Genomic DNA, 22,563 nt, shown 5'->3' with positions numbered 1-22,563 from the left:
GATTATACACTCTACAGCAAGAAGTAAAAGAAGTATTACCTCCAACACTTTAGCTTCCAAACGATGGCGCTCTGTAGTCCTGACACCTTCATCGAAATAAGTAGCTTCCTTATCATACCTAAGGGAGAACATAAAGTGAATTCCATCTCAGAAATTGTAGAATATGGATGAAATCATCCACAAAGAACAATGGACATGCAAAGATTTTATATTAACACATAAATTAAAAGGATCAAAATAGTTGAGTTATTTAGAATTAAAGAGACATATAAAAAGATGTTAGAAATCTTGAGTGAAATGAAAAAAAATAAATTGGCAAGCAGCAAAGCACAGAAGATTACCAAAGACAACGAGAATAAACAATATCAATTAACTTTATATCTTGCATGGTATATGGCCTCTAATATATGCTTAGGTTAACATGGTAAATTACCAAAGACAATGAGAACATAAACAATATCAACTCTATATCATGCATGGTATGACCTCTAATATATGCTCATCAGGTTAACATGGTTGATAAACGAAAAATATCTGTGAAAAATCGTTAATGGGAGACCAACGTTATTTCGTTAACAATATAGTAACTGTTAGAACACTTCCATTATCATTAACCGTACCCTAAACTATTACATTACTATATATACCATAGACCTAAACCACTAGTACAATTACCTGAATACCCTTACACAATTAACCTAATGTCTAACAATAACTAAGTCTAAGTAGTGGTTTTATTGTTTTAAGTAACCATGCATGCAAATCCATTATAACAAAACACAATGGAAAGACAAAGGGTGGTGGGGATTTTGTGGGGATCTGAATTAGATGTGCATGAGGATTTGCATAGAGAGGGTTTTTAAATACAAATTTAATACAAATTCAATGCATACATTGGATGTCTAATGTAATCAATATTTCAATTAATTAAAAATAATTTGTGTTTAATGCATACATTGGTTAGACATTGGATGCCAGGTAAGCAGAGGTAATTAATATTTTAATTAGTAAAAATTTAATTAAACAAAACCATTTAGCTTCCACTAAACATAAAATGATATGCACTTAATGAGGGTTTTTTAATACAAATTTAATACAAAATTAATGGGCAAAAACATAACCATTGGGACAACCATAATTTTTATTCAATGCATTAATTGGTTATAATTAAATTTTATTAAACGAATTAAAATATTTTCCGTTTGAAACTCAAAAGTTTTCTCTTAAATACAATTTAATGTCAATGGTCAAGTTTAAAATTGCTCTCCTCCCCATTAGCCTACTTCTCCAAAACACGTAACGGGGCTTGAAGCAACTTGGTAACATACATTGGAATAATAGCCAGTTAAAAAGAAATATAAAGGAAAAGAAATGGAACGTCTGCCTGAGCAATTTATACCTATCTCTTCGTCTTCTCACATATATTCCCTCAAGACGAGTCTCTCACTCAACATTTTGTCTATCACTTTTCTCTGAGTTCTTTCTCATATGGTTAACGTTCACCTATTTCTTTCACATGTATCTTTATTCTTCTTTATTCGCTCTCTTTCTTTTGTTCTTGAGAAAAATGGCCATGCTTAAAATTTGGGCATTCTCTTGGGGCAATTCTTTATTCCAAAAGGAATGTAAGTGTAATAGAATTTCAGCTCTCATCATTTCGCCTCTCACAACCTCACTCAGCTCTCCAGCAAAGCTTTTAGGTAATTGCGCCTAATCTAAATTAAGCTCAAATGATTCGATTTTAATCCAATTGGATTTGGGGAAATAAAATATTTAAAATTTTGTTGCAATTTGATTGTTTTGAATTAATTTTTGTATTGGTTACGTTTGTGTAGTAAGGACATATTTTCACTACTGAGATTTTGAAGGATGAATAATTGCAAAACTACGACAATGAAAATTAAATGGAGGAGGTTCTTTTAGAAAGAACTTAACTCGATTTGACCAACTAATTATCAATGGAAAAGAAGGAGGATCGCTCATGCAAGGTATGAACCTTTTTAGATTTGCTAGGTAGTAATGTTTTGATCGTATCGAAATTCTCTAATTGCGACAAAACTTAATGCAATGTTACTGACCAAGTTTAAGTTTGAATGTCTGGTAGAACGTGTTATTGAAATTGTTGCTTACTTTTTTATTCATGTAGTACCTAAAGTTTAATATCTCAAAAAAGGTCGAAGGGAAATTTATATGTTAACATATAAATGGGTGGATTGATTCTCCTTTTGTTTACTTAGTAAATGAGTGTTCATAGTTTTTGATGTTTTTGTTATACTCATTGACAAGGAACAACAACTTTTTTGTTTTGTTAAATGAGCTTAAATTCTTAGACTCAAATCTTATAATAATTAAATTTGTATGCTCAAGGTTCTTTATATCACGTTCCCATTTTATTTTATTAGTTGCATTTGTTGTCTACCGTGTTGTCATTTTGATGCAGGTACCTGAAAAGTAAAACGTTAGAGATTCAAAATTGCTTGGGTAAAGGCTTAATTAGAATTATATCACCGAGTCTTTGAGATGGTCCATTCCAAGCTTGTTGTACGTTGGTATGTGCAGTGCTACCTCTCTTAATTTTTATATTTATATATTTCTTATTTCAGCAAAATGGATCATTGTTAGCAATTAGAGACCGAATGCACTTTGAAAATTTATCACAAGGGAGGATTGTATGTAGTTTGAATGTGGCTTCTGAAGCTTTTTAATGCGGGTTTTTGAATCTTGAAAGAACTAATAATTCTTTAGATATTATCAACTATAAAAAGAGCGGGCGTGGAACCAGGTGACCTTGAACTTGATTAACTTTAACTGTATTTATTATTTAATTAGCATATGCATATAAATCCTTTATAATGTTTTGGGCAAATACTGTAAGTTTATAGTTAATATATATAATACTAACACCTCATTACATTTAGTCATGTAACTTGGAACACAATCTTTATGGATTACATTATTGAAAACTTTTTGTTGTAGGGTTAACTAGTATTACCCCCACTAGATGAGCGAATTAGGATCCCCCCCCAAGTAAAAAAAAAAAAAAATCAACTTGGGGGGGGGGAGATGCTAATTTCCCATCTGGGGGCGGGGGGCACAGTTGTATGTGTATTTCGAATGAGTTGTAACCTAATAGCTCCACATTATAGAGATCTAAATTTCAGAATACAACTAGGTCATACCTAATGCGCATGCATAAGAGTAGTGAAAATCAAGATATTGCTACGAGTTTCACTTGTGTACTGTTAAATTTGGGATGGTTTGGTGTTGCTAGCAAATTTCGCATCACAAATGGACTCTTAGCTATTATTTTTAGTTTTAAAATGGTTAGAGATTTTGGAATGATATGAAATTTTGTGGATATGATATCTCTAGTAGTAAGACCATATCGACAAAGTAAAAGCATTATACTTTAGTTCAACTTATAAAAGGGTGTTGTATAAACTGTTGTATATGGATTCGTCCCCTGCATATATAATGCCATTTTGTAACAAGGATGTTATTGGTGTTTACTTTCAGTTACTGATACATATAGAACTCACATTGCGCAAAAATCAACATTCATCCGTTTCAATTTCATTACAAATTTGTTTATAAATTGTTATACTGAAATCTTTAAACGCATTTTCCTGAATTTGTTTAGTTTACAAATAGAAACTAATAATGTACATAAACTTCAAATCTCATGAATTTTTATAAACAATTTTTTGTGCACTTAAAAAGGTAAAAATCATTTTAGCATTGAACGGATATAGTATTTTCCGTTTTGAGTTAGATGTAACGACATTATCTTTGATTACTTAACTTATATATACTTCCAATTGAAAAATATACATTCCACTCATATTAAAATTAAATATATATTAATTTCAACTTCTCCACTACCTCTACATAAATATATACCAATCGTCTGCATTATACTTCTTACGAATTACAATATCAAGCCAAATACGCAACATTTTTTTTTTCCAATTTTTTAATTGAAACAATCCAAACAATACGACTTATAGCCATGCTAATATTTCCGCAAGCAATTACTGACATCATATTTTAGCTCTAGCAATACTAGCTTCATGCTTGTTATATTAAAATAAATAAATAGATAGTAATAATAATAATAATACAACCATATCTATTCTCAACTCAATTATATTATATCCAGTAATTGCTTATCGAAAAAGTTATTTCAATAGATTCATTGACTATCTTTTCTTACATTTTTTAAATTATTTTTTATCTTTTGTTCTTCGTTATTGTTTGTTTGGATCAATTGAATGCGTCCTTTTATCTAATTGGCATACAATATAATGGTCTATTTTTAGAATGGAAAGATGAGACAAACAATAAAGTTCATTAGCGAAAAAAAAGAAAAAAAAGACAAACAATAAAGTTCATACTTCCACTGAAGACAAATTCTCAGTTTATAAGCCCAATGCCACCTTACGCACTACAAGTCATCAAGCAGTCTTAACACTACACGACAACATTAACAAAGCTCACCTAGAACCAACTGTTATGTTATGATTGGAAAAAAAGACATTGAAGAAAATATCTCAACAGAACCAGAATGCCTTTGTGGTCTTGGCCAACCAAACCAAACCAATTTGAGTCTTCTAACAATTCATGGAAAACATCGACTAAGTGCTCTTTCAAATTCAAAAATGAGTAAGACAATAATAAAAGGTGTTGTGGAGTATTTTGGCTTGATGTTACACACTAATGATTGTCATTAATCTTATTGTCTTTATATTGTTTGTAGAAAATAGATTAAATATGAACTGCTATCCATTGGTCAGAATAAAGTTGATGAAATTGCCTTCAATTCATGACTTAAAATTAGGACCTATGAATAAAGCAAGATCTACACTACTTCAAAAATTGCATTCATTAACCCATACTTCAAAAGAAATGAAGACTGTCATCAAACGTGTAGTGGCACTTCAAAATTATATGTTTTCAAATTCCAACATAAGCCACACATTTGAATTTTTTTGGAGTACCAAGATTAATGCACAAGCAACATAATAACCACCTTATAACAAACCGTGTTGTAGGCACGGGTAATACCTAGTATATTAGAAGAGGGACATGTGTGCGGTTAGGATCATTTTGAAACCCCTTTGATACTAATTCTTAATGACATTTTAAAGGTTTACTTAATGAATTAAATGTTTTATAAATGAATTAAATGTGTTATAAAGGTATGGGTTTTATGGATGCCCACCATGAGCTAGCCTATTAGGGCTTAAGGAGGTTACTTATCTAGGGAGTAACTCCTCTATATAAAGGATTGTAAATTTGTAATCTCTCATTATTTTACACATCAATAAGATTTCTCTCTCTCTCTCTCTCTCTCTCTCTCTCTCTCTCATTGTTCTTCTACTTGGTTGATGTAGTGTTCTCTCTAAAGCTAGTTAATTCTAACACGTTATCAGCACGAAGACTCTAGGAGCTATCCATCTTCTTTTATTCACCATCTACTACACAAAAGCAAAGATACGAGAACACTAATCGATTTATTCCACTAAAGCAGTTTTCGTTTAGATGAAGGTCTTCCCATGGTTGGAATGACCTGAAATTTTTACTGTAGATACACGACTCATGAAGTAAAAACATATAAAAGGTTTCGAAAAATCCAACGGTTAGATCGTCAGATATAAAATATATAATGTTACTGTTCATACTTGATTGATAACTTCATTCGAATTTGTTGTTTTTCTTAAATTTTGTATCTTTCTTTCTTCTTTCGATGTATACTCTTGAACAACAACATAGAGCCTAAAGGTTTACGATATACTCTGGAACCTAAAGTTCCAAGATTTATTTTTTTAGGAACCTGAAGTTTCCAAGATCTATTCAATTTTTAGGAACCTGGAGTTTCCAAGATCTATTTTTTTTAGGAACCTGAGGATCCAAGATCCAATATTTTTAGGAACTTGAAGTTCCAAGATCCAATCTTTTTTAGGAAGCTGAAGTTCCAAGATTCAATTTTTAGGAACCTGAAGTTTCCAAGATTTTTTTTTTTTTAGGAACCTGAAGTTTTTTATTTTACATTAGGACTTGAAGTTCCAAAATCATGAACGTAGTTTTTAAATAGAACCAGAAGTTCTTGTATTGAATGTGAAAGTTTTGAATTGTCGAGACCTGAATTTCCATTCACTAGTTTATTTTCATTTAAAGAACCAGAAGTTCGTTAAGTTTTCTATGAAGAACTAGAAGTTCTCATATACTTAGAACCAGAAGTTCTAACCTTATAATCAATGTTTAATTCTTTTACTCAAATATTTAATCATATATACATGGATAGATTAGAACCTAGCATATAATAGTTGTTTTGAAGTATTTTCTGAGCTAAACGCTATGTAATAGTTATCTAAAATAAGGTTGAGTGTCTACCTGATTTTATTATATATGATTAATTAATTAGTTGTGTTAATTAGATGTCGAGAATTGCTAAACTTGAATTCAAAGCTCTTGATGTGAGTGGCGATAACTACCTGTCATGGCAATTGGATGCGAAGTTACACTTGCAGTCCAATGTCCTAGGCGATGCTATCAAGGAAGATAACATTGCAACCCCTAAAAAGAAGGCTAAGGCTTTGATATTTCTGCATCATCATATTCGTGATGATCTGAAGGCAGAGTATCTATGCGAGGATGATCCTTTGAGCTTGTGGACATCCTTAATGGATATATTTGACCACCAAAGGATTGTTATCCTCCCAACTGCCCAAAGTGAATGGTTGAGTTTGAGATATCAAGACTACAAAACTGTGAAAGAATACAATTCTGCTTTGTTCAATATTATTTCTCGCCTTTGATTGTGTGGTGAAACAGTAAGAGAGTCACAAATGATTGAGAAAACTCTCTCCACCTTTCACGCAAATAATGTACTTTTGCAACAACAATACCGTGCAAGAAAATTTGAGAAATATTCTCAACTTGTGACTTGCCTTCTTGTATCAGAGGCAAACTATAATGTTCTCATGAAAAACCACAACTCCAGACCAATTGGGTCAATGACAATTCCAGAAGCAAATGCCAACTTTCGAGCTAGTGGTAGTCGTGACAGAGGATATGAAAGAGGGCGTGGAAGAGGCAGAAATACTGGGAGAGGTGGTCGAGGTTATCATCCTTATGGAGATGGCAATGGTAATAGAAAAAAGGATCATTGGAATACTAATGACCAACAAAAGGGTAATTGGAACAAGTGGATAGCTCCACCGCATAAAAGGGACTCAAATCCTCAGAACAAACAAAAGGAGAGCAGTGATATTTGCTACAGATGTGGTGGTAATGATGGACATTGGGCAAAATACTGCCGAGCTCCTATAGAAGAGGTTGAAAAGTATAAAGCCTCTAGGAAAATGGAAACAAATGTGATAAAGAATTGGAAGAGTGACCACGTTAATGATGGTACTCATTTGGATTGTTCCGATTTCCTTGAGGTTTAGTATGAGGATCCAAATAGAAATGGGAAAGTTTGATGAGCAAGCTTTCATCCTTGGAATGATTTATTTAGTTAATTATATTTTTATTACCAGTTCATGGAACATTTACCGTTAATATTGTGTTCTATTCATGGAAAGTCTAGGCCATGATTGTCGTTAATATTTTGAATTTCCTTATTATGAATCTCAAGTTTTATTTTTCTTAATATACTTGTGCTAGTATCAATCTTTACAAATTTATTTTGCTTTATGTTAAAATGTATGGATATATAAATGGAGAAAAGTATTATGGATATATGTCTGGTAGACTATACCCATAAATGAGAAAGACATTGTGTATCATATCTAATGTTGGGAGCAAGAAACTCACTTAATTAGACAGTCTGTATTATATATATGATTGTCAATTTAATGAGACAGTCTTCCCGTCGTTAGGGGGAGAAAAGCAATGGTTGCTCTAAGAAAGACGTGAAGTAACGTGGATCACATCCACTATCTCATTAAGGATCAAAACAATGAATGTGACTATATGAGATAAGGAGAATGATACACTTGCAAGCGGTTGCAGAGAAAATGCCTAAGCATTTAATGATATGGTAAAAGTACCCATAAATGTGCCAGCCAGAATTGATGTTCCATTTAGACGGGGTCCAAACATGGCGGCAAATGAATCTACTATACACTAAAAGCGTGGTAGACCTATAGGATCCAAAGAGAGTGCTCCTAGGAGAGAACTGAGGAACCATCTTGTCCAAATAATAGACAGGTAATGGCTGGAGCTCCATAAACAAATAGTGAAAATGTGCAAATATCCAAATTCACTGAAATGCCTATGGTTGCCCATAGAGAGGCACATGTATTTGAAATTAAAATGAAGAGATCAATCTCAATATTCCATGCATGTTCAGGTGAATTGTGGGATATGAAAGCACTTGTCATGGATGACATATTTAGCTATGGTATAACTATTGGAACATCAAAGGACAATGATGAAAAATAAATGAACCACGTGTTTCGTCAACAAATGAAAGATTGGCCAATCTGAAATTTGCTATTCAAGCATAATTAAACTCTTTGAAAAATGTGGTGTGGACCTATAGTAAAATCCGAGGTTGGATTTAATATAGTAGCAACAAGTTTGGTTGGTATAAACTTGATTAGGACACCTAAGGAATTGGAGAAAACTGCTGACTATAGATTTTTGAAATGAAATGGACAAAGCACATGGTTGTGTAGAACTTGGATTTGGATAAGGATCCATTTCAACTAAATGAAAAACACGAGGAAGTTCTTGGTCTTGAAAATACTCTACTTGAGTGATATTGAAGCATTTATGTATCTAGCACAATACGTGCACAAAATCAGACATTGCATTTTATATTAGTTTCTTATCAAGATATAATTGTGCACATATACTTAGACACTGGAATGATGTCAAACACATATTGAGATATTTTTATGGAATAATTGGTATGAAACTATTTTATTCTTATGTTTCCACTAATGACTATGATCTAGTTGGCTATGCAATCTTTGGTTATCCATCTGACCCTCAGAAGGGTCACTCTCAAACATGTTAATTTTTTATTAATAAATATGCAGCTATGTCTTGGCAATCGACAAAGCAAGATCCAGCAACAGCTTCCTTAAATCGCGAAGAATTCACCACCAAGTCATGTAAAGACTTGTTTTTATCAGGGGGGTAATAGAACAAGGGGAGCATCCTGAAGAATGTGTCCCACCAAGTCATGTAAAGACTTGTTTTTATCAGGGGGAGAAATAGAATAGGGGGAGCATCCTGAAGAATGTGTCCCACCAAGTCATGTAAAGACTTGTTTTTATCAGGGGGAGAAATAGAATAGGGGGAGCATCCTGTACTATTTTTCCTTATCTAGGTTTTATCTGTTGTGAATAAGTAACTGCGGAAACAACGTTACCCACAACAAACAGATCAATCCTACACAAAGATCGATCCTTCACACTAGACAAGACTTCAACACCCTCCAAATACTATCCCAACGCTTCTCATTAATCTTACAATTTAACAAACATATAAAGTAAAGATAATAATGCAAAAGAGAACCAACCACAAGACAAGGATATATCGTGGTTCAGCAATTTGCCTACTTCCACACTGGCGAGATCCAAGCTTTACTAGATGTCCAGAGTAACAGATTACAAGAGCTCTCAATTCACTCACAAAGAATGAACACTCAACTCACTAAGAATTTCTCTCTTACAATCTCTCTCTTTCTCTCTTTTTGGTTAGATTAGGTTTCTACAGAAAAAACCTATATTTATACTATTTCAGAAAAAATTCCGAAATAGTGAATTTTGTGCTGAAATCGGTAGAGCGTGAGTCGCGCCCATCGGAGGCGCAGGTGCGCTCAAAACACTGGAGGTAGAGCGCGGGTCGCCCCCATCTGAGGCGCAGGTGCGCTCAAAACATAAAAGAGAAAAAAAATTTTCCTTTTTCTCTACATTCTCCACCTTGGTGAGGTTTTAACACATAAAACCGAGCCGAACACATCCAGCAAGAACACATCCATCCAGAACTCGCAGTCCATCCAGAACTTGCTCACGAAGAGCCACCCACAGAGAGTGTCATGCTCACAAAGAGCCACCCACAAAGAGTGTCTTGCTCACGAAGAGCCACCCACAAAGAGTCATGCCCACGAAGAGCACGTCATGCCCACAAAGGGCCACCCACAAAGAGTGTCTTGCTCACAAAGAGCCACCTACAAAGAGTGTCATGCTCACAAAGAGCCACCCATAAAGAGTGTCTTGCTCACAAAGAGCTATCTTCACAGAGAGTCATGCTCACAAAGAGCAATCACGCCCACAAAGGGCCATGCCTACGAAAGGCATCAATCAACAATGCATGAGCCTCCACCATTTGTGGAGTACCTCCAACCAATGTTGGAACTCAACTCCATAGAGAACCTTCTACAACCCAAAACCATTTTGCCTTTAGGCAATGAAACAAATTCCCAAGTACAAAACTTGTCACAAGCCTCCACCATTTTTTGCATATCCACCGACCAATCTCTGTAATGAGCATCTCTAACAGCTTCCTTGAAGCTATCTGGCTCATCATCTTCAATATTCAGTGCGTAGGCAACCGAGTCCAGTTGACCATAATGCTTCACTGGCTTATCATGCCCGTACTTCATAACTTGTTTCACACTTCTCTTTGGCTTTGATCTAGCCAAATCTTGCTGCTCAGGTTGTTGTAACTCTACTTTTTGTTGAATAGTTCTTTCACTAAGAACATCACTCTCTTTAGCATCCTCAGACGCTTCTATCTCAATCACTTGAGATTGTATAGAATCACTATTATTTCTAGCCTTCTCCGGCCTGCTAAAAAGTAGCACCGAAGTCTCATCAAAGGTAACCTCACTGCTGACCAGGAACTTGTGGTTCTCTAGACACCACAATCCGTATCCCTTTCCTCCCTTTGCATAGCGCAAGAATATTGCTTTCTTAGCTTTAGAATCAAGTTTACTATCATTCATGTGGTAGTAAGCACTAGATCCAAACACTCGCAAAGTACCATAATCAACTGGTTTCCCTGTCCACACCTCATAAGGTGTTTTGCAGTCTATCGCCGGAACCGGTGATCTATTATAGAAGTAACACGCCATGACCACTGCATATGCCCAGAACTCTTTGCCAAGATTGGCATTGGAAAAGCAAACACCTAGCTTTCTCAAGCAATGTGCGATTTATTCTCTCTGCTAACCCATTCTGCTGTGGCGTGCCCCTCACTGTCCAGTGTCTGGCAATTCCCTGTTGCGCACAAAACTCTTGGAAAGGCCTATAGGTATACTCAGTACCATTGTCAGACCGTAGAGTCTTCACCTTCCTATCTGTGCGATTCTCAACCCTTGCCTTCCACTTCTTAAATGTCTCGAAAACTTCATCCTTGGACTTCAAGATATATACCCACACAGTGTGTATAATCATCGATGAAAGAGACATAATACCGGTTACCTCCCTTAGAAGCCACTCTAGAAGGTCCCCAAACATCCGTATGCACATAATCTAGGATGCCTCTCGTCATGTGCTTGCTTGTACCGAACTTGACTTTGCACTGCTTGCCATAGACACAATGCTCGCAGAATTCCATACTTGGTTTATCCAAGTCTTTCAGTAGCTCTCGCTTGCACAACTCAGACAATCCCTTTTGGCTCATATGCCCAAGGCGCATATGCCACAATTTTGTGCACTCAGAATCATCACTACATATACCCACTGCTACATCACCTATCACTGTACTACCCAACAAAGTATACAAGTTTCCATGTCTTTGACCCTTCATAATGACTAAAGAGCCACTAAGGATCTTTAGGACTCCACCATTTTCCACAAAATTGTGGCCTTTGGAATCCAAGGTACCAAGAGAAATAAGGTTCTTCTTTAACTCAGGAACATGCCTCACATCGGTTAAAGTCCTCACTACACCATCATGCATCTTGACCCGTATAGTTCCAATCCCAACCGTCTTACAAGCAACGTCATTGCCCATCAAAACAGAACCTCCACTCAAGTTCTCATAGGTAGCAAACCACTTCCTATTTGGACACATGTGGTAGGAACACCCGGAATCAAGAATCCACGTATCGGTCATATGGTCGTCTTGTGTAGACACCGAAAGACTTACATCATCCCCATCGAAGCCGGAAGCAAGACTTGCTTCACTAACATCCTCATTCTCAAACTTACCACTCATCTTGTTACTCTTTTTCGGGCTAGAGCAATCACATAGATAATGCCCCTTTTCTTTGCAATTGTAGCATCGTACATGTTTTAAAGGTTTCTTCGAACTACCCTTCCACTTGCTTGTGGAAGTCATCTCATTCGACATCACCCTCGCCATCTTTTCTTTTGCTTCTTTATCAAACTTATCTACTTTAAATCTAGCATTTGACATCTTAGGAGCCCCTTTTTCAAGTCACACACAATAACCCAAAAAAAAATCTCACTCAGGAATTTTATCGAACACCTTGTCTACATAAATTTCGAGCACTATGGTTCTTTACCAAAACTCAAAATCCTAGGTCGTATACCTCGCTCCGATACCAATTGTTGTGAATAAGTAACTGCGGAAACAACGTTACCCACAACAAACAGATCAATCCTACACAAAGATCGATCCTTCACACTAGACAAGACTTCAACACCCTCCAAATACTATCCCAACGCTTCTCATTAATCTTACAATTTAACAAACATATAAAGTAAAGATAATAATGCAAAAGAGAACCAACCACAAGACAAGGATATATCGTGGTTCGGCAATTTTCCTACTTCCACACTAGCGAGATCCAAGCTTTACTAGATGTCCAGAATAACAGATTACAAGAGCTCTCAATTCACTCACAAAGAATAAACACTCAACTCACTAAGAATTTCTTTCTTACAATCTCTCTTTTTGGTTAGATTAGGTTTCTACAGAAAAAACCTATATTTATACTATTTCAGAAAAAATTCCGAAATAGTGAATTTTGTGTCTTTGAAATCGGTAGAAGCTGGTCGCTACATCGGAGAGCAGTCGCTCAAAACACCGGAGGTAAAGCGCCATTCGCCCCATCCGAGGTGCAAAAACTCAAAACATAAAAAGAAAAAAAAAAAAATTCCCTTTTTCTCTACATTATCCCACTGGGTTTTCCTAGTAAAGGTTTTAACGAGGCAGTATTAAGCAAGTCCCAATACTATTTTAATGATTTTGAGAAATGTTGTACTCTTTTTCCTTCGATTTGGTTTTTCTCACTGGGTTTTTCCTTAGCAAGGTTTTAACGAGGCAACTATCATTGAATAGTGGTAGAGCATCCAGAAGAATGCTACATAAGATAGCTGCACATTGTACTATTTTTCCTTTGATTTGGTTTTTCCCACAGGGTTTTCCAATCAAGGTTTTAATGAGGCAACAAAAGGTGCACCTACCATAGTTCTAGAAGAACAATGTATTTTTCCTTAACTTGATTGACTCTTCTTCCACTTGTCTCGTTGACGAAGTATTAGACATGACAACTACGACAGATGGTGGACATCCAAGGGGGAGTGTTATAAAGGTATGGGCTTTATGGATGCCCACCATGAGCTAGCCCATTAGGGCTTAAGGAGGTTACTTATCTAGGAAGTAACTCCACTATATAAAGGATTGTAATCTCTCATTATTCTACACATCAATAAGGTTTCTCTCTCTCTCTCTCTCTCTCTCTCATTGTTCTTCTATTGTTCTTCTACTTGGTTGATGTAGTGTTCTCTCTAAAGCTAGTTAATTATAACAGTTTGTGAATAAATTAAATGAATTATATTTGGTTTTGGAGTTCTTAGTAATGCATGTCTTTTAAATAAAACCTGATGCAGCGGTCTTTAAAGAAAGAAACCTCCCATTTATTACTGTTATAATGGGAGAGGAAAAATTGTTTTAACCAAAAATAGGAGAAAGGCACAATGGCGTTCTCATCTCTCACACTCTCTGGCATTCCCAATTAATACATTGGATGCACTCAAGTCTTCGATTTTTTATTTTATTTATTTATTTATTACACAATGGTTAAGATTGCCAATCAATAAAACAACCACTTCTTAAAAAGAAAAGGTAAAACGTAAAAGATCCTAATGGCGTTTTAAACATGAGTCCCCTTTAATGATTTGCATAAGCATCGCTCTTCAACTTAAACCTCTCCCTTAAACCCCCTTTCCCAAACTCCACAAATTCCATAATAAAACTCGCATCCGTTACTCCATCATTCTATCCTATCATGATAGATTCCCTCTTAATAATGGTGCTTCTTCTCTAACTATAAATTTCAATATTTTGGCTTCTTCCATAACATCGATCTATAGCTCTCTCTGCACACTTACAGCTGGTTCTATTTTTCACCCTTTTATGTTTTTGTTTATTTTTCGAGAAATCGAATAACTATTACTTTTGGGATAGGATATGATTTGATCTTCAAAGCATTACAGTTTTGCTTATTAGATTTTTCTTATCGTTTTGGTTTGTTTGTGTTTTTACTAGCATTATTAGTATTATAATTATTCATTATAGTTTTGGCAATTTGCCATTTATGAAGTTTCGTTTGCTGATGATTAACTGCCACTAATACCTACGAGGTTGTGGTTGATGCTTATGAATCGGATGAGTTGCTTTTAGTGTACGATTATCTTCTCATTGGCAGACGGTGTTCTCTCTTACATGGTACCACACCAAGACCTTTACATCTATGCAGTCAATTTCCAATAATTTTTTTGTCCATCATAAGGTGCGTTAGGTGTTTGATTTATTGAGCAAGCCCTGCATAAGTAAGCATGGTGTTGTAATGAATAGATGGTATCACTTTATTGGTGCGGCTTTGCTCAATCAACTATTTTTGGCAAGCAATGGCAAGTTGGTTTTAACAATTTAAATGACATAATTTTTCATTTAACAATAAATAGTAACGTTTACTTGGTTATTAGATGAACTTTGATTTTTTTTTTGGGTGGGGGTGGGGGATAGGCCTTATTACCAAGTTTTTGACTCGGGTTTCTAACTCCATAGTTTTTGTTGCTCTTTACTTTTGGGTTATGTGCAAAACATTGATAAAATTTTAGTTTCCGCGTTGTCTGTTTGTCCTTTTCAAAAACACATGATTCCTTGGAACATAGTCATAACATTTTTCTAATTGAGCGGTTGAAGATGTTAGTTTGAACTTTTTTCACACCAACATTGTTTATCCCCAAATTTGATTTGAAAATTTCTCTATGTTTGAAATGTTGTAAGAAATCAGGGTCGTGGGCGAACTCCTTTGGATTAGACAACAAGGCCAAAATTCCCCTTGAGCGTAGTGAAGGCTTACTGTGGGTTTGATTTTTTTTTCTTCATTCAAGGAAAATGTTGCAAACTCCTTTTCCATGAGTCTATGAATCAAATGCTCAAAACGTGGGTTTGGAATCTGGTTAAAACAATTTCATCGATAGACCAATCATAGAACTAAACTAACATTGTTCTGATAGATTTTATATCATATATATAGTAATTGTGGCTCTGGACCTTCGTAGCTTCTTCTTGGTAAACAAGAATTTTTTTGTCAGAACTTCTCAGTATTGAAAGTTATGCACTCATTAATAATTACACTTTAATGTGCTTTGGGTATAGTTTGCTATATTGCACCAATTTGAGTCAGCCTAATCTAGCTACTTTTCGTTAGATAGTAATATCAACCAGTAACTGGTTTGTTCACAACTTTGAAAGTTTTGCGCACAGTAATAGTTACATTTTGATGTGCTTTGCCTATACTACGCTTTTAGTTGCACCAGTCTGAGTTGTACATGGACTATATATTGTCAATTTTTTTCATTGCTTTTATCATCACTAAAAGAAGTATAAAGAATGAACTATAAAAGGTCATCATTTCAAAGGCTACGGAAGCCCTTCAAAATTATGAGCACCACTTCAACGTTCTGTTCGCAGGAGATTTTGTCTACAATGGGTACATAAAGCTGGTTCATGTTTTGTTATATAACTTATTCCCATTTTACTTTAAGGCCTTCTCTTATTTGGTATGTCTCACTAATCGTTATTACCCATTAGCTTGTTATGATTTTTTTTGTTTGTTGGTTCATGGCATAGCAATTCTTGGAACGTTGAAGTTGATGTTCTGATTAACTCCAGTTGTGAGGATATGGTGAAATTAATCTTCCTATTAGTATGTTTTTGTTAAGTGCTAGCTCTATTTCGCATTGGACAAAAGATGGATTAAATATTAATATCTTGAGCTAACAAGTCGCTACTGGTAGTTTATTTATAAGTACAAATGGTGAAAACGAATAAATGGATTCTTAGTATGCTTACTATATTAGCTGATATATGAAGTGTTCTGAAGAGTTACGTTATTCGGGTTTGAAGGAACATCTAAAATGGAACAAGCTGGAGAAGCGTTTAGCAAGCATGAGCTGTAGAGCGATGTCATTGGGGAACTCAATGTTTGTACAGGCAAAAGATCAAGGACCAGATAAATTTCTTTTTTCTATTCCTCCATCATAAATTCATATGGTGTGGTGTTAGGTTACTTTATTTTTGATGCATTCAAAGGGTTTTGTTTCCATGGTTAATGCTTGATTGATTTGTTTCTTGGTTATCTCAAGCTGTAATATACATTCATACCCAAGATTTTTATATGTATTGAGTCAAGCATATTACTCAAGCTGCAATATACATTTTTATATGTTTTATATGTTTTGGGTAAAGCATGTTTTGGTTATTCGTGTCCTAGCGTCCTGTACTTCTTTCGGACAATTTCTTGAACTGTAGTTGTGCTTAAGAAAATGTTGCATTTGACTAGCACTTCAACTAGCTTAAAGGCTGGCACCTACCAACTACTCACCTTCACATACTTACACGACCCTTTGTTAGCAATGCAGTAGAGGCTAATTCCATAAAATCACGCTTAGTGAACATCTTTGACTTGGTCTTGCCAAAACTTTTTCACTACTATAGAATTACTCATTTAATTACTACGGTAGGTGAGAAGTTTTATACCACTGTTCTACCAAAAACACGAATACCACGGTAGAAATTTTTATAGTTATTTTTTTATTAATGTATGCCACGGTTTCATGAAAACCGTGGGATCTAGTTTTCCATATATGCCACAGTTTAAGTTATTTATGTTTTTTAAACTAGAGTACCCCACTGTTTCACTCAAATAGTGGTTTATAACTTTTTTTTTTTTTTTTTTTTTTTGCAAAAAAAGTCTTATCTACCGTGGCCTTTGAAATTTTACGCCAAAAGCCCTCACTCTATCAGGAGGAATAAGGATCCACGAACTAATTCAAACCGTCTCGTGTTACTTGCTCTTGAACTTCTTCACAACCCTGTGAGCTTCTCGGTTCGTATTTTAATTCAGGTAATAAGGGTTTCTCGTTTCCAAATTTAGAAGCCAGATTTATCAATATGGTTTGATTTGTTCGATTTTCACTATGCTTCTTACGAGGGTTTTCAAGTTACCGAAATGAAGACTCGAAGTTGAATGAGTTTGTAGATTATTCAGAGAAATTGAACAATTATGAGAAATCTGGTGTGCCAAAAGGTGCGGGGACTAATTCAGATGATGGGTTTGATTTAGGGAGAATGAATCGTTTGCTGGAAATGCTTGGAAACCCTCGGTCCAAATTCAAGGTTTGAGCTCATTTTCAAGTATTTCTTTTTACATTTTTTTTTGTTTTTCATCAAATTTGAGTTGGGAACTTTAAAGTGGCACACTTATTGTTTGATGAAAGTTCCAAGTGAGTGGTATTCTGTTGGTTGCTATACTAGGTATGATCAATGATGTTTTCTTCTTTTGCAAGAAAGCTACATGGTTTGTTTACATAATAAATTTGGGTCGTTTTATAATTAGATAGTAGCTTTAGAGTATACGGGAACGAATTTAATTAGGAAGAGAGGGAAATAGTCTAACGGTCTAACTTGAGGCATTGAGTTGCCTTTTTCGTCAAGTTAAGTACACTTGTTGATGAGGTTCAGTTGGTGTATGCTTAGTATGTATCTTTGCACTTTTGCGAACTTACATTATTTTTCTTTTTGTGAACTTGTTGAAGGGTTTACTTAGGTTCTAACTTGCCTGGTAGTGACCTAGCGGTGACCTGTAGTAGCCTGGTAGTGGCCTGGCGATGACCTTTAGTGCCTTGGCATGGTTGTAACAAGCGAGACACGCACACTCCCATTCGCTTGTATTGAGCAAGCTATTTGTTTTACGGTTTTTCTTAGTGGCATAAAAAAAATTGGACTGAAGGAATAAGATAGGGAGACTATACATAAATCGGTTTTAGAAGTTTAGTAACTTACGCTTTATTTCAAACACGAGCCTTCGTTAAGTAAAAGAATCAAAAGGGGAAAAGCTAGATGAATATGTGAGAGTAAACCGACAAAGGATTTAAAAATGAAATTTCATTAGTTTCGGCTCAATGACTTATTTTTTTTAGCGAGCACATGAATACATGAATGACATACATATTCACCATGAATGATGCCATAATTCTTTGTTACTATGTTTCTTGTCTGACCCGCTTGTTTTTTATTTTAATGGACATAACAATGTGTACAAGGCAACACTATTCCTCCACAGTGTTGGGCTTGGATGCACAAGGCAAGTATAGATCAATGCCATGACATAATAGCTCTGTTTATTTTTATGTTCTCTCTTTGCTAATTTGATTGAAATTTATAAAGGAAGAAAAACCAAAAGCATGCTACTTTTTTTGTCAAAACTTGGTTACTGGTTGGATTTAAGCAAATATTTTTACGTACATAAACCTCCATTCTCTTTTTTCTGCATTCAAGTTTAATTGTTAGAAGCGTTTGCTTAGGTGCTCAGGAAAGTGTTTGTTTCTTACGTGTGAGTTTTTACCCAGTTTTCTTCTCTTTGGACATTTCTTGCATCCCTCGGCTTTGAATAGCAAGGCTGTGGGAATGGGTGGAAGCGACTCTCTTAGTCCCTTAAACTTTTCTCTCTCCCCTTTCTTCCGTATCTTACCCTCCTCCAAACACTCAATTTTAAATTCTTTCTTATCTCTCTAACATATTATTTTATTAGATTAATTATGATGAATTTCATACTCATTTTCTGTAAGCAAGTTCAATATTCATTCTGACTTCATAGAATATATTAGAGTTTATTAGCTAGTAACGTTGTTTTTTTTTTTTTTTTTTTTTTAGACTCGAGTAGACCTTGAAGAGATATAATATATGTCAATGGGAATCAGATTTCTAAGAAGCTACCTCCAAAGGTGTATTTGGCTTTGAATAAACCAAAAGGGTTTGTTCTCATTGTACTGATGCTTGATTTATTTAGCCTTTATTCAACAAATGGTTTTTGTACTCAATGCTCTAGAATGGTTTCTAACACTTAACATTAATTGTGCACGTACATATGTTCAAGTGGGGAGAAAGAAAACAAGTTTGTTATGTCACTACTTGATGATTATTTAAAGAGCTGGGTATGTAATTTCAATAAATTTTACTGAAGTAAATACGATCCTATATAGGCTTATAGCACTACGCCATATTTTTAGCTTTTTTCTTATTTGGCATATGATAATTAGATTGATACCAAAAGGTGCTACTTAAAAAAGGGATAGGTGGCAACTCACTGTTTGTTGGTTTCCCTTAGAGAATATGGTGTGTCCTACCAAACAGTGAGAGACGGTCTAAAGTTATTTCACTTATCAATATGGTTACTGTCATAGGGCTATATAGGTTTTGCACTGAATTTTCTTCCCTTGTGATACCACTAAGTCACTCTTAGTCTGAGACAAGATCACGGAGACAAGTACTTACATTCCAGCAAACATATACACGACTATATGAGTACTTGCTTTACAGAGCACACACACACACAAGAACACTAGAGAATTAATGGGATGCACTAACACTTTTCACAAGAATGTGCATATGGATAGTTAGATATTGAATTATTGTGAATAGATTTTTGTCTTATTGTGTATCACAATTTATATGATTTCATTGATATTTCTTGTTGAATTTTAACTTTGTAGGATGTAGAACTTTGTATTTATGTACTACAGTTTGCTTGGAATTTAAAAAAGTACTGTGTGCTTGAGGCTTAGGCCTTACGCCTCCCGTTGTGTTTTTGCTTTCCAAACATTGAGTAGTCTCCTTGACAAAAATTATGTTTCATGTTTTTGGCTTGGTATATTTCTTCCTATTGCTTGATTTGTAAAACAAGAGTAGTACATGTGTTGGAAACTTTTGTTATACTTGACCTATTAGATAATGTTTTTGATTTGTATGTCCCTCTTGGTAGTATTACTTTGTTCGTAGTATCTAAGTTGACAGTTAACTCCTATCGGATAGGTACAAGTATTTGTCCCAGTCTCATGCAGGTGTGGCGAGTAAGAAAAAACATACTATTCGGGAATGAAGACTAGATGTGTATGCATGTTGTTGTGATTAAGCTGAAATTTTATATAATTACAGTTAATTTGTTTGATGTGAGGACAATGTAACTATGTAGGTGAGAATATTTGATTGGTTCACACGAACTCTTTATTGGATACTAACTGAATTCCGGTAAACTAATGGAGGTAAGATGCTTGCACTTTTTTAGAAGTACTTTTAACTCTTTATTTTTATAAAGGTTTGGAAATTATTTCTTTCTTAAAATGTATTAAAGTTGTAAAGAATAACTCTAATTCTACTTTCTTCAATCATAAATGCAACCTCATCTAGATATAGGATTGGTTAAAGGAACGAGAGCTTTTTGTTTTTATATAATATTTTTGATTGTTTCTATTTCTTATTCATATATTTTTCACTTAACAGGATGTTTCTTTTTCACGAGTATGAAACAGTGGTGATTTCGGCAGATTATATGTTGCAACTGACTAATCATACTTTAAGAATTTTAAGGAACCAATTCTTAACAAGGTATCCCAAGTGGTTAGTTATACAATTTCTTAACTGTTAGTGGTAAGATCGATCTTGGTTCAAACCACTGGTTTAATTAAAACCCAGCCGGTTCATTGTTAAATAAAGTCTTAAATAACATTAAATATTTAAGTCGAAAGTATTTAATGTTTAGGTTGAGTCAACTCGGTAGTTTGAGTAAAAATCACCGAGTTGAACTGATTTTTGAACCGAATTATCCTTGAACCACTGAGTTTACTGGTGTTAAAACCAGTTCTATGTTGAACCACTTCATCATATAAATATCGACCCGGGGAGCTCCGACTCCAGTTTCAGTTTGAATCAGCCGAGTCGTAAGCTAAAACCGCTTTCAATTATCATAAAATTCAATGGAGACCAGCTAAGAAATATGTGTAAATAAATCTATTTTCACATTTACATTAAGATACATTAATAGGTTAAAATTAAAAAGTACTCACTCTGATAAGCATGTCTGGAAAATTGAACTAAGCTTCTTCCCGAAGCCCGAAACTGCACGAGTCTGTACAGCCTTTTTCACTTGTCGCCAGTCCTTTATAAGTTTTAAGAACAATAGAGATTATGTCAAAACAACTGAAAAAGATATCTTCAGTTGAAAATTCTTGGAACATGTACCTCTTTCCCAGCCAAATCAGCAAACTTTTCATTAGCTATTTCTGCACAACGTACAGTGGCAACCATAACCTGAAAACAGATGCCGAAGACCAAAAAGGTCAAGCAAACGTCATTTTTCAGCGGCCACAGATTCAGATAATTTCAAATAAATAATCACCTTGTGGGCGGGAAGGTCAAGGTGCTTGTTCTCCTTTATAACTTTCCATATCTGTTGTGCACTAAACGAAATTTCTGAAGCAGGAAGAACGCCTCTTCGGTCTCCAGTAACTTCACCAGGGGTGATACAATCGAAGATTCGCTGCCTCAAATTGGAAACCTTCATGCCACAATAGGAAAAACAGTCAACAACGTGATTCTCCATTTCCATAGGGAAAATAACCCATCTAAGAATAACTGATTACTGTATTTTCAGATACAACTGCAGGGCTGATAACAAACTTTATACCTCATACTATATTGTCGCAATGTGGTATTCCAATAACAATAATAATCAGATAACACGAGACAAAGTTTCTTAAAAAAAAAAAAAAATAATAATAATAATAATAATAATAATAATAAATAAATAGGGTTTTTTAGTTTTTGGCCAATGAATAATTAGGCTTTAGTCCACCCTTAATTATATATTAGGTCTTGGCCCATTAATTGACCGTTGACCGTTAACCCAAATAAATAACATGAGAAAAGTCATAACAGTAAATCAATAATGCATTATCGCTTACTAGAAATAGACCCATGCATACGCACCGACTCTTTTAAAAACTTGCTCAACAATCATAACTATACATATAAAAAATTTCTAACAAATCGTGATTCCTTTTTTGTCTCTAACCCGTTTTAATTTTCTAACAAATTGTTTTAATCAAGTCTTTAAAATCCGTTTTAATTTATCAACAAATTGTTTTAATTAAGTTTTATAAACCCGTTTTGATTTAGATGTGTAATTCCCGTTTTTAATATGAGAAGGTTTTCCGTTTTAATTAGAAATGCTAGATTTTTCTTTTTCAATAGCAGAGGAATTCCCATTATAATAGGAGAATAATT

The 22,563-nt window shown here is 34.7% G+C and overlaps 1 protein-coding gene and 2 long non-coding RNA genes across 7 annotated transcripts in view; 1 reads left to right on the top strand and 2 right to left on the bottom strand.

Moving 5' to 3' along the window:
- Positions 1-22,563, bottom strand: part of LOC147512159 (protein ROOT HAIR DEFECTIVE 3-like) — a 44,854-nt gene that overhangs the window by 19,158 nt on the left and 3,133 nt on the right. For all 3 annotated transcript variants that reach the window (XM_086595130.1, XM_086595132.1, XM_086595129.1), the window contains exons 7-10: positions 21,677-21,835; positions 21,520-21,588; positions 21,345-21,436; positions 40-118 (exon numbers count right to left, since the gene is read on the bottom strand). In XM_086595130.1, coding sequence (XP_086451256.1) covers positions 40-118; positions 21,345-21,436; positions 21,520-21,588; positions 21,677-21,835 — 399 coding nt within the window. The remainder of the gene's footprint in view (positions 1-39; positions 119-21,344; positions 21,437-21,519; positions 21,589-21,676; positions 21,836-22,563) is intronic.
- Positions 13,691-20,608, top strand: LOC147512160 (uncharacterized). 3 transcript variants are annotated; one of them, XR_015214756.1, is made up of 4 exons: positions 13,691-14,326; positions 16,348-17,347; positions 17,445-17,619; positions 19,156-20,608. It is a non-coding gene; the product is annotated as an uncharacterized LOC147512160 (long non-coding RNA). The 3 variants fall into 3 exon arrangements; XR_015214757.1 differs by having other exon boundaries at positions 16,348-17,619; positions 20,314-20,608; XR_015214755.1 differs by having other exon boundaries at positions 16,348-17,619.
- Positions 17,641-19,157, bottom strand: LOC147512161 (uncharacterized). Its single transcript, XR_015214758.1, has 2 exons — positions 18,116-19,157; positions 17,641-18,083 (listed from the first exon to the last, which is right to left on the bottom strand). It is a non-coding gene; the product is annotated as an uncharacterized LOC147512161 (long non-coding RNA).

Source organism: Coptis chinensis, chromosome 3 (assembly GCF_015680905.1).
Source record: "Coptis chinensis isolate HL-2020 chromosome 3, ASM1568090v1, whole genome shotgun sequence".
In the NCBI taxonomy this organism is placed as follows: Eukaryota; Viridiplantae; Streptophyta; class Magnoliopsida; order Ranunculales; family Ranunculaceae; genus Coptis; species Coptis chinensis.
This window is presented reverse-complemented; position numbering and strand designations above follow the sequence as displayed.